The 16,804-nt window shown below is 46.6% G+C and overlaps 1 protein-coding gene across 5 annotated transcripts in view; it reads right to left on the bottom strand.

Moving 5' to 3' along the window:
- Positions 1-1,357: 1,357 nt before the first annotated feature.
- The window catches only part of LOC308595662 (uncharacterized protein), a 48,590-nt gene continuing 33,143 nt past the window's right edge, over positions 1,358-16,804 (bottom strand). For 2 of the 5 annotated variants that reach the window (XM_081210229.1, XM_081210232.1), the window contains 3 exons: positions 15,137-15,281; positions 4,509-4,653; positions 1,358-3,996 (listed from right to left, as the gene is read on the bottom strand). In XM_081210229.1, coding sequence (XP_081066355.1) covers positions 2,286-3,851 — 1,566 coding nt within the window. In that variant the 5' untranslated portion in view covers positions 3,852-3,996; positions 4,509-4,653; positions 15,137-15,281 and the 3' untranslated portion in view covers positions 1,358-2,285. Of the gene's footprint in view, positions 3,997-4,508; positions 4,654-7,296; positions 7,726-15,136; positions 15,282-16,804 lie in introns of those variants that run through there. The other 3 variants (XM_081210230.1, XM_081210231.1, XM_081210233.1) reach the window with 3 other exon arrangements.

Below are 16,804 nucleotides of genomic sequence, written 5' to 3'. Positions count from 1 at the left end.
TCTTCCTGCTCACCAAACCCTGTTTCCTCCTCAGCTGGCAACACCTCCCCTCCCGTTCTGCTCCCTTTTCTTCCTCTATCTGCTGATCGCCATCCCACCACCAGCCCCCAGGATCTGAGCCTTCTTCCCTTGTGGGTCCCCCAGACTGGTGTCTCTCCCCCCCCCCCCAAAACCCAGCCAGTCCATGACAGCAACAGCAACAAGAGTAAAATCAGTAGGATAGCAATATGCACTGTGGTCCTCTGGCAGGAAGACTCCCTAGCAGCATGATTGACTAATAACCTCTGGTATTATGGAAAAATATTATCCTCCCCAAAGCCCAGAATAAGCAGTAGCTCTGGGTTTCCCCTAAGTGGTTCATGACTGAAGATGGGCCCGCCAGGAGACTTTCCTGGTACCTGCAACCCATCCTTCCCCCTCTTGCAGTTAGGCTTCGGGGGGGGGGGAGGAATCTCTCATTAAATTTTAAGTTTTCTTCAGAACGTGCAGGGGGCAGGGATGAAGTTCTGTTAAATAAGTAGTGTTTGGAGATCATGCGGTGGTGGAGGAGACAGAGTGTGATGGCCTGGGAATCCGATTCAGAGGCTGAACTGGAGGAATCCCAGCCTGCACAGGAGTCCCCGCCTCCAGGGCCGGCTGAACTGGGGCAGGGCCTTGATTCTGAAGCGCCTGCACCTGTGCCGGATCCTCAGGAGCAGGCACCAGGTGAATCCACTCTGGCTCCGGAGGTGGTTGAGGACTCAGTGCCTGCAGGTGAGTCTCGCCCTGGGTCCAGTAACCCTTCAGCCTCTACTGAACTATAGAGGCTCAGGGCAGAGAGGCGAAGGGAACTGGTTTCTCCCAGGAGGAATCATAGAATCATAGAGTTGGAATAGACCACAAGGGCCATCGAGTCCAACCCCCTGCCAAGCAAGAAACACCTTAAGTGCTCGCCTTAAGGCCAGGAGAGGCAGGTCACCTGGGGGCCGGGACCGCCCCTGGCCTCAGAGAAGATAAACGCCAGTCAGCCCGGTCCTAGGTTGTGGGAGCAACGTCGTTGAAGAGCTGTTTCGGCCAGCACCCAGTCCGGTTCCCCCAGAGTTCCTGTCCTTGCCCGGCCCCTCGCTGTGGACCCCGCTTTGCCCATGGAGGAGTTTCTGCCGACCCTCGACTCCGGTCCTGGACCTTGCCCCACAGTAACCTCCCCCCTGGACCAGTACACAGAGTTTGGTGCAAAAACCTGTCTGACACACAAATACCCATCTTGAATGCTTGAGTACAGCAACTCCAGGGCCTTAGCCAAGCATCAGCGAAGTAGGGGCCACGTGTAGAGCAAGTCCCACACTGACATCAAAAACACACACAGAGGCAGCAGGACTTCTTCAGTAATAGTTTACTGAGCTTTCACAAAACTTATCTCCTGAGAGCAAATCCCGTTTCAGCAATAAAAAAATACAGCACACAGGATATCTAAGTCAGGCACACACACTGGCAGAAGGGAGCAAGGGAGGCAAGAGGCTGGAACGACACAGGGCAATGTGTTTTGTCAGGGAATGGTCTGAAGCCAAATATGGGGGAATCCATTCTCAGGCAGATCAGCTTTCCTCAGAAGAGGAGCTGGAGGGGGAGAAATGGCCCCCCTCGTTTCCAGTGGTCTCAGAAGCAGGGAGAGACACAGACAGAGAGCAGATTAGACAGGAGTTACCTAGTTGGAGAGAATGACAACACTCAGCTGGGCCCTGAAGCCGGAAGAAGGATTTCCTCTGAGTGGAACATGTCCCGTGCTCCATACATCTAAATGGGTTCTCCCTTGTGAGACTCCCTAGATGTTTCCTAAACACTCCATTATAACTAAAGCTCTTTCTGTAATCCTTCCATTTAAACTGCTTCTCCTCTTTGAGTTTGTTGATAGTTTGTAGGGTGGCAAATATTGAAGTTCTTCCTGTGCATGAGTCTGTTGATGCAGGACTTTCACTAGGACTGAAACTCTTATCTCCTTTGCTGCCATTTATATGGTTTGTCTCTTGTGTGAGTTTGTTGATGAAAATCAAGGATTCCACTCTGCCTGCAGCCCTGTGTGAGTCCGTTGATGTGTTCTAAGTTTTCCATTATCATTAAAGCTCCTTCCACACTCCATACATTTAAATGGTTTCTCCAATGTAAGTCTGCTGATGTTTTCTAAAATTTCCACTCTGATCGAAGACATTTCCACACTCCATAAATTTATATGGTTTTTCACCCGTGAGAGTCGATGATGTGTTCTAAGGGTTCCATTTTCACTAAAGCTCTTTCCACACTCCATACAGTTAAATGGTTTCTCCCCTGTGTGAATCCACTGGTGTTATTGAAGGTCCAAAATTCTGACTGAAACTCTTTCCGCATTCCATGCATTTAAATGGTTTCTCCCCTGTGTGAGTCCGTTGATGTTTTCTAAGGGATCCATTATCACTAAAACTTTTTTTGCAATCCATGCATTTAAATGGTTTCTCTCCTGTGTGAGTCCGTTGATGTTTTCTAAGGGATCCATTATCACTAAAACTTTTTTTGCAATCCATGCATTTAAATGGTTTCTCTCCTGTGTGAGTCCGTTGATGTGTTCTAAGGGATCCACTTTCGCTAAAGCTCTTTCCACACTCCATACATTTATATGGTTTTTCACCTGTGTGAGTCCGTTGATGTATATTGAGGTGCCCACTCTGACTGAAACTCTTTCCGCACTCCATACATTTATATGGTTTCTCTCCTGTGTGAGTCTGTTGATGTCTTCGGAGGGTTGCATTGAAACTGAAGCTCTTTCCACACTCCATGCATTTAAATGGTTTCTCCCCTGTGTGAGTCTGTTGGTGTATATTGAGGTGTCCACTCTTACTGAAGCTCTTTCCACACTCCATGCATTTAAATGGTTTCTCCCCTGTGTGAATCCGCTGATGTAATTTAAGGTCTCCATTCTGACTGAAGCTCTTTCCACACTCCACACATTTAAATGGTTTCTCCCCTGTGTGAGTCCATTGATGTCTTCTAAGTTTTCCATTATCACTAAAGGTCTTTCCACACTCCATGCATTTAAATGGTTTCTCCCCTGAGTGAGTCCATTGATGTTTTCTAAGAGATCCACTTTCACTAAAGCTCTTTCCGCATTCCATACATTTATATGGTTTCTCCCCTGTGTGAGTCCGTTGATGTCTTCTAAGTTTTCCATTATCACTAAAGCTCTCCCCACACTCCATGCATTTAAATGGTTTCTCCCCTGTGTGAGTCCGTTGATGTTTTCTAAGAGATCCACTTTCACTAAAGCTCTTTCCGCATTCCATACATTTATATGGTTTCTCCCCTGTGTGAGTCCGTTGATGTTTTCTAAGGGATCCATTATCACTAAAGCTTTTTTCGCAATCCATGCATTTAAATGGTTTGTCCCCTGTGTGAGTCCATTGATGTGTTCTAAGTTGTCCATTATCACTATATCTCTTTCCACATTCCACACATTTATATGGTTTTTCACCCGTGTGAGTCCGTTGATGTATATTGAGGTGTCCACTCTGACTGAAACTCTTTCCACACTCCATACATTTATATGGTTTCTCTCCTGTGTGAGTCTGTTGATGTCTTCGGAGGGTTGCATTGAAACTGAAGCTTTTTCCGCATTCCATGCATTTAAATGGTTTCTCCCCTGTGTGAGTCCATTGATGTCTTCTAAGTTGTCCATTATCACTATATCTCTTTCCACACTCCATACATTTATATGGTTTTTCACCCGTGTGAGTCCGTTGATGTATACTGAGGTGTCCACTCTGACTGAAACTTTTCCTACACTCCATAACTTTAAGTCTTTTCTCCCCTGCTGAAGGTCGTTGATGTGAACTATGTGCGCTCATTCAATGAAGCATATTCAACATTTCACACATTTTAATTTCTTTTCCTAATGAAACCAAAGGTGACCCATCCCCTGGAGTTCTGACTGTCTTCTCCATCTCCTTCTTCAGAGTGGGATGAAAGGGAATCCTGTTTGGGTTTCCAGAACTAAGGGAAAGAGAACACATCAAGCTCCATTAGCACCTTCTCCTATTTCAACGTCTCCTACATTCCCTCACATCCTACCCATGTTCCCAATTTTTAGGAAATGAAGTTGGAATGTCAAATGATAGTAATTCTTGAGCAACTTTCAAAATCCTCAATCAATGTTCATAAAGCAGCTTGATTTTTTAAAGAATGATTTGCTGTCTGATCTCGTGCCTGTCTCCTGACGCAGAAAAATCCTAAAATGACACTTAAAAGCAGGATATTCAAGGCAAATAGATACACTGTACTTAGTGGAATGTGTAGTACCTTGAAAATATTGTATTGATTCACTAATGGCCTGAAGTTGTGTTATTTCTGGGGACATGAATTTGTTCCTGTTCTGTCTTAAATATCATAATCATACGATGTCATGGGGTGTTAGGGGAGCGGTAGAACCTTTGGTGGGGGAAATGTCGTGCACCTTATGGGGTAATTTATCCACCATTGGTCCCCACCCTGCACTCAGCTCTCACCTGTGGCTTCCAGAAGCTGTCAGCATGCAAAAGAGGCCATAATCCCAGGAACGGCTTCAACCAGCCGGCGAAACCAGGTGAGGATACCTGATGGGTCTCAAATTCTTGGTGAGTTGGGGAATTCTGCTGCAGGTGAAGGCAGGCCCTGGTGGATGGAGAGGATGGGAACAACAATGAATCCCACAGTCAAGAAGGCAGATTCTGCCCATTCTACAGTGGAAAGTGAGGGCAGATGGGGCTCATCAACCAGGGAAGGGAGGTCCTCAAGAAGGAAAACTCTGGACGTAATACTTTGGTGCACTCCCTCACTTCCTCTTGAGTTATCTTCAGGAGAAGAAAATGCTATGGAGGAAAACCTACAGAAATCCAGAGTGGAGTCTCTAAGGCGGTTGGATGGTGCCCTGCACACCTCCTTCCACTCACTCCTGCAGCCAAGCTGGTGCCTAACGTACTCCTCGGCTTTCCTTGGGACCATATATGCCAGGCTGAGAGGGGGGTCTTGTTGTCTAGGCAGCCCTGAACCCCCAAACACACTGCCCAGGCAGTGCTGCTAACACAGCAGTTTCAGGCAGAGAGATGAACTCAGACCTGTGTATCAAAGTCTCCCCAATGTGGAATATGTAAAAAAGAAGTGCTGTTTATATCATACATCAATTAAAAACTAGTCAGAATATTTGTCTTTTTAATAAAAGGCCACCAAGTATACGATGGCCCTTTCAAAACTCATGAAAGTATTGTGCCTGGAGCTTTTGGGGGTGTAGGACCAGAAAAGCTTCTTCCACCATTATCCTTCCAATTGGGATTCAGGCCTCATCATGGAACTCACACTGCCGGGGTTGCTGTGACTGATGATCTCCGATGGTCTATATGGCTGAGAGGAAAAGCTGTTTCCTGGTTCTGCTGGATCTCTCAGCGGCTTTGGAGACCTTTGACCATGGTATCCTTCTGGACCCACTAGGGGAGCTGGGGGCACTGCTGTGCAGTGTTTCCCCTTCTTCCTCCTGGGCCATGTCCAGAAAGTGGTGTTGGGGGATGACTGTTCTTTCCCCTGGCTGCTCTCTTGTGGGAGCAACAGGGTTGCCGTAAACTATAATCCCACCCACAAACTCTCATTCACACAAAGATTGTAATTTTTTGGGGGGGGCACACACCTCGCCTGTGCTAAAACTGGCAGTCTTTGGCCTGTATAGGCACACCCTGCATGTAGAGCCTCCAGCCACAGGGACTGTCTATCGTGAAAATGGGTCCTTTGACTGGGCAGATTCATGCAGTTGCTGTCATCGAGTTCTGATGGGTTGTATCTCAGCTTGTCAGTCACTCTGACACTGCCTACAAAGAATAAGAGGAACAGAAATGCTTTTGAGGTTCAACTTCCATATCAAGCCTGAGAGCCATTCCATTGACTCTGCACCCCTGTTTCTGATGACAGGTGTACATTATCCTCAGCCTCAATGCACCAGGCAGTGGAAGAGACACTTAAAAGATGGAAGCCTGAGAGAGAGGAAAAGGTTTCTGGCTGCTTCTTGGGTGGGATTGAGGAAACAAAGAGCCGCTTCCAAGAAGCCCCCCCCCCCCACTTTCTCTTGGGATTTTCCTGTCCTCTCCAGGGAGACCAATGGTTGGACTTGGCAAAACCACTGTATCTACCATTAATTTGATTTTGAATTGATAATAGAATGAATTGATTTTAGAATGCATTTTAATAAACTGATTGTGATTATATGTAAACTGCGTTACTTTTATTGTTGTTAGCTGCTCTGAGTCCAGCTTCAGCTGGGGAGGGCGGGATATAAATTATTATTATTATTATTATTATGGACAGGTCAGGGGCTTATGGGATGGGAATTGGGTGGAGCTTGCAGGAAGGAAGGTGTGTCTTGTTAACGGAGAAATCTGAGGACCCCCCTGGACAAAAAACAAGGACACCAGCCAGGAATACCAGAGCAAAACAGCAGCCAGTAGGCTTGGTCTTTATTGAAGACTGTCGTGACAGGACTCCCACCTGCCACCAGGTGGAACAAGATGGAAGCCCTGAACAAGAGAGAACCCAATCTTTTATTAGCTGCTAATGCCAATGTTACACCCCCCCCCAAACTACATCATGCTTACATCATGAAAGGGGAGGTCTGGTGGCAGTAATCTGAGCATCCTGGACCCTGCCCCATAGTTCTCCTTGCCCTCCACCAAGCACCCATCAAGTGTAACAAAAGAGATATTTACATTTCCCTGCTAGGAGCAGAAGTGCGAGAATGGGGGGGGGATGGGGGAGTGCAAAAAAACATTACCACCATGCGGCCTGACTTATACCCCCCCAACAAGAAAGGAAATGGCAGAAATGCAGTCTCCTGTTTAAAGCGGCGTCAGCAGAATTAAAAGCTGCCGTGTGGCCTACGTCTGGGGTCGCACACCACCATTCATGGCCAGTGGAGCCCACGGCCATGCTGCCCCACGCCTGCAAAAAGGAAACAGCTGAAATGTGGCCTACAGCTGGAGGGTGGCAAATGGCGGCCTCGAGGGATCCATCCCCCCCCCGCCACAAAAACAAGAAGGCCACCCTCTGCGCTCTAGCTGGGCGCCTGCCCAGAAAGAAAATTGCACCCTAGCCTGGCGGAGGGGCCATGCCCCTTCCAATCAGGCCAGATGTTACCTTAATCCGGCTGCCAGGACACGCTCTTGATGACCCTGATCCCTGAAGGAAGAAAACCAAAAGAAGCTTGGACAAAGGGGTCGGCCTCTTTTCTTTGGCCTTTGATCCGCCCCCAGCCAGCCACCCATTGTCCTCCCTGACCTGTTTCCAAGGCAAGTTAATCACACCCTTTTGTCTTCATCTGGGTTGGTTCTTTCTGGAATGGCTACCTGTCCGGCACTCAGGTATCAGGATGCCAGGGATTATCACTCAGGCAGAGGGGCTGCTGAGTAGCTGAGCTCACATGCATATTTGAATTTCTGAAGTTCTCTCTGTGAGCCAGTACATAGAGACATTTATCAGTGAATTCCTACATTTGGTATTGTGCAGCAGAGGCCCTTTGAATAGATAGGAAGAAACTGTGATCAAGTGCTTTGTGGGGACAAATCACAAAAGTGATGGTGCTGATTTAGGTAGTGGGCTGCATGTGCATGATATCTGCTGAAGGTGCAACCCCCCCCCCCAACTTATACATAAATTCCTGCAACAGTCTGGACAGGGCAGGGGCTTATGGGGGGGGGAGTAGGATAGAGGTTGCAGCAAGCAGGGGGTGAGGGGACACAACCCCCCACTTTCCAGGGATCCCTCTCTGGTAGCCTTGAAGGGGTGGCCGATTCCTGGGTGGGAGGGAGTATCCAAGGCGGCCCCTCGAGAAAATCCCCGCAGGCACCATGATGGAGACGTGTCCCCAAAGACTGGTCTTCCTGACTCTCTCTCTCTCCCCCCCCCACCATTGCTGCCTTTCCCTGCCCCAGGGATGCTCCCCCTCCCCACTTCCTCGACCCCCTCCCTCTGTCCCAGAGTCTCCCCTGGACGAGCAAGGGAGGGACAGGGAGGTCTCTATGCAAGCGTCCCTCACGCCCGTTAACCCTTTCATGGCCCACCACTCTCCGTGCGGAACCCACAGCGCCCCAGGGATGCCTGCGCGGGGAAATGGGGCGAGGGGGCTTCGTTGGGATCCCCTGGGTGGGCTTCCTAAGGGCCCAAGGAAAACCCCCTTCGCAGCACGCGTGCAGGGATCCAGATCCACGAAAAGCGCTTTGGGGAGCTGGAGGGAGTCTCTGGATCCTTCTCTCGCCTCCCCCCGCGTCCCCTTTACCTCTTTGTCCTCGCTCCTTTCCTTTCCTGCAACATCCACGTGGGTGGGTGGGGGGGTTACCTGCCGCCCCTCCTCCCCTTTCCGAAAGCGCGCGCCCGTAGAGCTACTAGCGCGGGAGAAGCAGGCAATTTGGGAGGGGTCTCTTCCCCCCCCCTCTCCACTCCCGGAACAGAAGTCGGGTGGCGAGGAGGAGGTGCAACGTAGGGGGGCGGGATTTGGGTTGAGGTGGCGGGGTAAGAGAGAAGGATGGGCCGGGAGGGGAGGGGAGGAATGGGGGTGGGGAGAGGAGGGTTTCCCCCTCCCTTCTTCCTTCTGGGGATCAGGAGGGCGGGGGAGGGGCTGATCCCGGCAATCCACTCGGAAAGTGGGGTCTCGCACCCCAAAATGTTTACATTGCAAAATCCTTCCCTCCCCCACCCCACGCCACGAGATTAGATCCGTCCGTGTTTTAGGTACTGGTGTACATTGAGCAGCGGCTTGGACTCTGTGACTCCTGTGTTACGGGGGGAAATGGGGCTTTGGCTTTTGCACACACAGCCCCGACACCCAGGTAAAATTCATGCAAGGAGTGAAGCAGCCCAGAAATAAGCGCGTTGGAATTTGTACATCCTCAGATAGGTTTTTTCACCTCCTGATGTAGCGATGATGTAGTAATGATGCTCCACGAACTGCATGCTAGGATAAGATAGAAACTTTGAAAAGTCCTTGTCACCCCATCCTCGGGGTTCAATTCCTCTTTGGACCTGTTGTGCAATAAACTTTGATATACAGCTATTTGCTCCGGTTGGTGGCCGGACTCCTTCCTTTATTCCGCATGGACCCACGGTCTCTGCCTGATGAGCTGGGGGGCTGAGCAGCCTCGCACCTGGCCCCCCCCCCTTAACACCAAATTAGCCTTTTATTGAACAGACCTAGGAGTTTAGATAGACTTAGGGGGCATACAAGACCCGGGATCCGAGCCTTGTTTCCTTGGGGGTTCCCCAGCTGCTGCCTCCCCCCCCTTTTCACCCAGCCACTCCATGACAGCAACAGCAGCAACATCAGTAAAATAAGTATGATAATAATATGCACACTGGTCCTCTGGCTGGAAGATTAATAACTTCTGGGACTATGGAAAAGTACTATCTTCCCCAAATCCCAGAATAAGCAGTAGATCTGGGGTTGCCCCATGGGGTTCATGAGTGAAGATGGGACCCATCAGGAGACTTCCCTGGTACCTGCAGCCCCTCCTTCCCTCTCTTGCAATAAGGCTTGGGGGGAAATCTCCCATTAAATTACAGTATTTTAAGTTTTCTTCTGAATGTGTAGGAGACAGGGAGAGGTTCTAGTGAAGAAGCAGTGTTTGGAGATCACACGTGGTGGGGGTGAGAGAGTTTGGTGCAAAAATCAGTCACACACAGATGCACCAATTTTTCATGCTTGAGTACAGCAGTTTCAGCAGTAAACAAATACAGCACACAGGATATCTAAGTCAGGCACACAAACCGGCAGAAGGGAGCAAGGGAGGAACGAGGCTGGAAGGAAGCAGAGCAATGGAGGTGTGTCTTTCGCTTCCTGTCGTCTGGGAGGGAAGTCAGGAACTCAGCATATTCAGTGGAAGCCAAGATTTCTAAAAAAAAGCCCAATATGGAGGCCTATTGGCCAAAATATTGGGAACTGATTGAAAGAGTTGGAGACAATTGGAAGCTCCAAAGCCAGGACAAATTAAAAGGTAAGGTGCGAGATTGGTTACACTATGCTCAAATTCAAGAGGTATTCAAAATGGACAAAAAAGTGGGTTTCCAGTTGGAGAAATCGAAACTGGAGACGGAGTTACTAGAACCAAAGACTAAGGTACTTTCGAGGATGTATGACTTGCTGCTTAAATGGAACACCCAGGATGAGACAGTTAAATCTGCTATGATAAAATGGGCACAGGATGTAGGACACAACATTATGTCTGAGGACTGGGAAAGGTTATGGAACACCGGTATGAAATTCACGGCATGTAGTGCCTTGAAAGAGAACATTATGAAAATGGTATACCGGTGGTACATGACCCCAGTCAAGTTGGCTAAAATATACCATCTTTCTGATAATAAGTGTTGGAAATGCAAGGAGGCAGAAGGGACATTCTTTCACCTCTGGTGGACCTGCCCGAAAGTAAAGGCCTTTTGGGAAATGATACATAATGAGTTGAAAAAGGTATTCAGATATACCTTTTCTAAGAAACCAGAGGCCTTTCTATTGGGCATGGTGGACCGGAAGGTGCCAAAGAAGGACAGAACCTTGTTTATGTATGCAACCACAGCAGCTAGGATTCTTATCGCAAAGTTCTGGAAGACACCAGATTTACCCACACTGGAGGACTGGCAGACGCAGCTGATGGACTACATGGAGTTGGCAGAAATGACCGGCAGAATTCGAGATCTGAGCGAAGAAACAATGGAGGAGGACTGGAAAAAATTTAAGGACTATTTGCAAAAACATTATAAGTTGTTTGAGTGCTAAGACTGTGCACGATTAAGAAACGTTATGCTTCTGCAATTTATTTTAAGTAAATGATAAAGTAAGTATTGATGGGAAAAAATGAGACAAATTAGAAACAAAATATTATGTTTATTAAGAGTGTTAAAATTAAATTACAAATTTTTGAAACTGGTAACATAATAAATACAAAGGTATAATAAGTCGGGAAATAAGATAATAAATTGCTGAATCGGTTAGAATGATGAACGCAATGCTGAGAGGATGCGAGGAGGTCCAAAAAGTTGTCGAAAAAATTTTATAATGATCTTTTCTTTTTTCTATGTTTTTCTTTATATATATGGAAAATGTTTCTTGTATATTGTTGTCCAAACAAATTTGTTCACCTATGGAAAGAAACGCAATAAAAAATTTTTATAAAAAAAAAAAAAGGAACTCAGCATATTCAGGGGCTTCATGAAGCAAAGCTTTCTGCCGGCTGCTTCCAGGCAAATGAGCATCCTGGAAACACACACTGTGATTCTTGGTGTGTTGCCATATCAATTGTTTTTGAAAGGTTATCATGATGTGGTCTAGAAACCAGTTTGGACAATATATCGCCCAGCCCTAATCCCCACTCACCGCCAACAATCCAGACAAACCCTCTCCCCTTCTCTATCAAAAGGTACTTTACATCTTAGATCATAATCACATTGTTTGACATTGCCTTCAATATTTTATTACGATAGCATTTTACACATAAAAAAACAGAACTTCACATACACAACATGTGTTAAAGACTGATTTCCTCCTGAGTTCATTTCTGTGAAGAAAAGAGTGGACTCTGAGAGGAAGACCTCCAACACTCCATACATCTAAATGGGTTCTTACATCTGAGAGTCTCTTTTCCTTAAACACTCCTATGTAAATAAAGCACTTTTTGTAATCTTTACATTTAAACTGCTTCTCCTCTTTGAGTCTGTTGATGGTTTGTAGGGTTTCAACTCCAAATGTTCTTCCTGTCCGTGAATCTGTTGATTTAGAATTTCCACCAAGACTGAACCTCTATCTACTTTCTTGATATTTATAAGGTTTGTGTTTTGTGTGAGTTTGTTGACATAAATCAAGGGTTCCACTCTGACTGGAGCTCCTTCCACAGTCCATACATTTAAACAGTTTCTCCCCTGTGTGTCTGCTGATGTTTTCTAAGATTTCCATTCCGACTGAAGCTCTTTCCGCACTCCAGGCATTTAAATGATTTCTCCACTGTGTGAGTCTGTTGATGTATATTGAGGTGTGCACTCTGACTGAAGCACTTTCCGCACTCCATGCATTTAAATGGTTTCTCCCCCATGTGAGTCCGTTGATGTTTTCTAAGGTCTCCATTCCGCCTGAAGCTCTTTCCGCACTCCATGCATTTAAATGGTTTCTCCCCTGTGTGAGTCCGTTGATGTTTTTTAAGGGTTCCATTATCACCAAAGCTCATTCCGCACTCCATGCATTTAAACGGTTTCTCCCCTGTGTGAGTCCATTGATGTTTTTTAAGGGTTCCATTATCACTAAAGCTCGTTCCGCACTCCAGGCACTTAAATGGTTTCTCTCCTGTGTGAATCCGCTGGTGTAATTTAAGGACTCCATTCTGACTGAAGCTCTTTCCGCACTCCAGGCACTAATATGGTTTCTCCCCTTTGTGAGTCTGTTGATGTATATTGAAGTGTGCACTCTGACTGAAGCACTTTCCGCACTCCATGCATTTAAATGGTTTCTCCCCTGTGTGAGTCCGTTGATGTTTTTTAAGGGTTCCATTATCACTAAAGCTCATTCCGCACTCCATGCACTTAAATGGTTTCTCCCCTGTGTGAGTCCGTTGATGTTTTTTAAGGGTTCCATTATCACCAAAGCTCGTTCCGCACTCCATGCATTTAAATGGTTTCTCCCCTGTGTGAGTCCGTTGATGTTTTTTAAGGGTTCCATTATCACTAAAGCTCTTTCCGCACTCCATACATTTAAATGGTTTCTCTCCTGTGTGAATCCGCTGGTGTAATTTAAGAACTCCATTCTGACTGAAGCAATTTCCGCACTCCAGGCACTTAAATGGTTTCTCCCCTGTGTGAGTCCGCTGATGTTTTCTAAGTTTTCCATTATCACTAAAGCTCTTTCCGCACTCCATACATTTATATGGTTTCTCTCCTGTGTGAATCCGCTGGTGTAATTTAAGGACTCCATTCTGACTGAAGCACTTTCCGCACTCCATGCATTTATATGGTTTCTCCCCTGTGTGAGTCCGTTGATGTGTTCTAAGGTTTCCATTCTTACTGAAGATCTTTCCACATTCCATACATTTAAATGGTTTCTCCCCTGTGTGAGTCCGTTGATGTGTTTTAAGCTTTCCATTCTCACTAAAGCTCTTTCCGCACTCTAGGCATTTAAATGGTTTCTCTCCTGTGTGAGTCCGTTGATGTATATTGAGGTGACCACTCTTACTGAAGCTCTTTCCACACTCAATACATTGATATGGTTTATCCCCTGTGTGAATCCGTTGATGTGTTCTAAGGTTTCCGCTGGTACTGAAGCTCTTTCCACACTCCATACATTTATATGGTTTCTCCCCTGTATGTGTCCATTGATGAATTCTAAGGGTTGCATTGAAACTAAAGCTCTTCCCACACTCCATGCATTTAAATGGTTTCTCTCCTGTGTGAATCCGCTGGTGTAATTTAAGGACTCCATTCTGACTGAAGCAGTTTCCGCACTCCAGGCACTTAAATGGTTTCTCCCCTGTGTGAATCCATTGATGTTTTCTAAGGTCTCCATTCTGTCTGAAACACTTTCCACACTCCAGGCATTTAAATGGTTTCTCCCCCGTGTGAGTCCGTTGATGTTTTCTAAGGTCTCCATTCTGACTGAAGCACTTTCCGCACTCTAGGCATTTAAATGGTTTCTCCCCTGTGTGAGTCTGTTGATGAATTCTAAGGGTTGCATTGAAACTAAAGCTCTTTCCGCACTCCATGCATTTAAATGGTTTCTCCCCTGTGTGAGTTCGTTGATGTCTTCTAAGTTTTCCATTATCACTAAAGCAATTTCCACATTCCATACATTTATATGATTTCTCCCCTGTGTGAATTTGCTGGTGTAATTTAAGGACTCCATTCTGACTGAAGCACTTTCCGCACTCCATGCATTTATGTGGTTTCTCCCCTGTGTGAGTCCGTTGATGTGTTTTAAGTTTTCCATTCTCACTAAAGCTCTTTCCGCACTCCAGGCATTTAAATGGTTTCTCCCCTGTGTGAGTCCGTTGATGTATATTGAGGTGTCCACTCTGACTGAAGCTCTTTCCACACTCCATACATTTATATGGTTTCTCCCCTGTGTGAATCCGTTGATGTGTTCTAAGGTTTCCACTGGTACTGAAGCTCTTTCCACACTCCATACATTTATATGGTTTCTCCCCTGTGTGAGTCCGTTGATGTCTTCCAAGGTTTCCATTCTCACTAAAGCTCTTTCCGCACTCCAGGCATTTAAATGGTTTCTCCCCTGTGTGAGTCCGTTGATGTATATTGAGGTGTCCACTCTGACTGAAGCTCTTTCCACACTCCATACATTTATATGGTTTCTCCCCTGTGTGAATCCGTTGATGTGTTCTAAGGTTTCCACTGGTACTGAAGCTCTTTCTGCACTCCATACCTTTAAATGGTTTCTCCCCTGTTGGAGGTCGTTGATGTGAACTATGTGTGCTCTTTCAATGACGCATATTCCACATTTCACACATTTTAATCTCTATTCCTAATGAAACCAAAGGTGACCCATCCCCTGGTGTTCTGACTGTCTTCTCCGTCTCCTTCTTCAGAGTGGGAGGAACGGAAATCCTGTTTGGGTTTCAAGGAAGAGAACTAAGGGAAAGAGAACACATCAAGCTCCATTAGACCTTCTCCTATTTCAACGTCTATTACATTCCCCCACCTCCTACCCATGTTCCCAATTTTTAGGAAATGAAGTTGCAATGTCATCAAATGATAGTAATTCATTAGCAACTTTCATAATCCTCAATCAATGTTAATAAAGCAGCATGATTTTTAAAAGAATGTGCTGTCTGATCTCGTGCCCGTCTTCTGATACAGAAGTATCCTAAAATGACACTTTGAAGGTGATATTCAAGGCAAATAGATAAACTGTACTTAGTGGAATATGTAGTACCTTGAATGAGTAGTATTAATTTATTTATGGCCTGAAGATGTGTTATTTTTAGAGATGAATTTATTCTGGTTCTGTCTCAAATATCATAATTATACGATGTCTTGGGGTGTTAGGAGAGCATTAGTTCCTTTGGTGGGGGTCATGTCATGCTCCTTATGGGGTAATCTATCCATCAATTGTCCCCAACCTGCACTCAGTTCTCACCTGTGGCTTCCAGAAGCTGTCAGGATAGAATAGGGGTCACAAGCCCAGGAACGGTTTCAACCAGCCGGCTAAACCAGGTGAGAATAACTGACGGGTCTCAAATCCTTGGTGGGTTGGGGAATTCTGCTGCAGGTGAAGGCAGGCCCTGGTGGATGGAGAGGATGAGAACAACAGTGAATCCCACAGTCAGGAAGGCAGATTCTGCCCATGCTGCAGAGGAAAGTGAAGTGCAGATGGAGCTCGTCAACCTGGGAAGCGAGGTCCTCGAGAAGGACAACTGTGGTCCTAAACCTTCGCTGCCTGGTTTTCTTTAGGAAAAGAAAAGTCTCTAAGAGGGTTGGATGGTGTCCTGCACACCTCCTTCCAGCCACTCCTGCAGCCAAGTTGGTGCCTAACGTACTGCTCTGCTTTCCTTGGGACCATATAAGCCAGGCTGAGAAGGGGGTCTTGTTGTCTAGGCATCCCTGAACCCTCAAACACACTGTCCACACTTGCTGTACTGCTAACACAGCAGTTTTGGGGGCAGCGATGAACTCAGACCTGTGTATCAAAATCTCTCCAATGTGGAATATGTAAAACAGAAGTGCTGTTTATATCATACATCAATTTAAAAGTATTCAGAATATTTGTCTTTTGAAGAAAAGACCACCAAGTATCCGATGGCCCCTTCAAAGCTAATAAAAGTCTTGTGCCTGGAGCTTTTGGGGGTGAAGGACCAGAAAAGCTTCTGCCACCATTATCCTTCCAGTTTGGATTCAGGCCTCATCATATGACAGAAACTACCCTGGTTGCGCTGGTTGATGATCTCCAATAGGCTAGAGTCCAAGGGCAAAGCTCTTTCCTGGTTCTGCTGGATCTCTGCTTTGGAGACCTTTGACCATGGTATCCTTCTGGACCCTCTAGGGGAGCTGGGGGCACTGCTGTGCAGTGGTTCCCCTCCTTCCTCCTGGGCCATGTCCAGAAAGTGGTGTTGGGGGATGAGTGTTCAGGCCCCTGGGTGCTCACTTGTGGGGTGCCTCAGGGCTCTGTCCTCTCCCCATGCTTTTTAATATCTATATGAAGCCGCTGGGGGAGTTTTGGCTGGTGTTCACACGCATGTGGATGATACCCAGCTCTTCTCTTTTAAATTGGAACCAGTGAAGATGAACCAGTGAATGCCCTGTGTTGGTGCCTGTAGGTGGTTTGAGGATAGATGGTGGCTAACAGATTGAGGTTGAATCCTGACAAGACGGAAGCACTGTCCCTGTGGGACAGGTGGCAGGCAGACCCTACCAGCCTGCACACTGTCTCACTAAAGTGGTGCATGCTCTGGTTATCTCCTGCTTGGACCACTGCCATGCGCCTCTACGTGGTGCTACCTTTGAAGGTGACCCAAAATCTGCAACTAATCCAGAATGCGGCAGCTGGACTAGTAACTGGGAGCAGCCGCCAAGACCACATTTCATTGGTCCTAAAGGAACTTCCCTGGCTTCCAGTGTGTTTCCAAGCACAATTCACACTGTTGGTGCTGACCTTTAAGTGTCATGGCTGCATTTTTCAGAAAAAGAAAAGTGTTGATCTAATGTATACACATCATTCCTAGTCTATTGGTTCAAGAAGGTTCTGGTGGTTTTACTCTGTGTGATTCAAAGTGGTGTTTTCTCCAGCTGGAACATTTTAGCTGACAAG

Source organism: Podarcis bocagei (assembly GCF_964188305.1).
Source record: "Podarcis bocagei genome assembly, chromosome: 10".
In the NCBI taxonomy this organism is placed as follows: Eukaryota; Metazoa; Chordata; class Lepidosauria; order Squamata; family Lacertidae; genus Podarcis; species Podarcis bocagei.
This window is presented reverse-complemented; position numbering and strand designations above follow the sequence as displayed.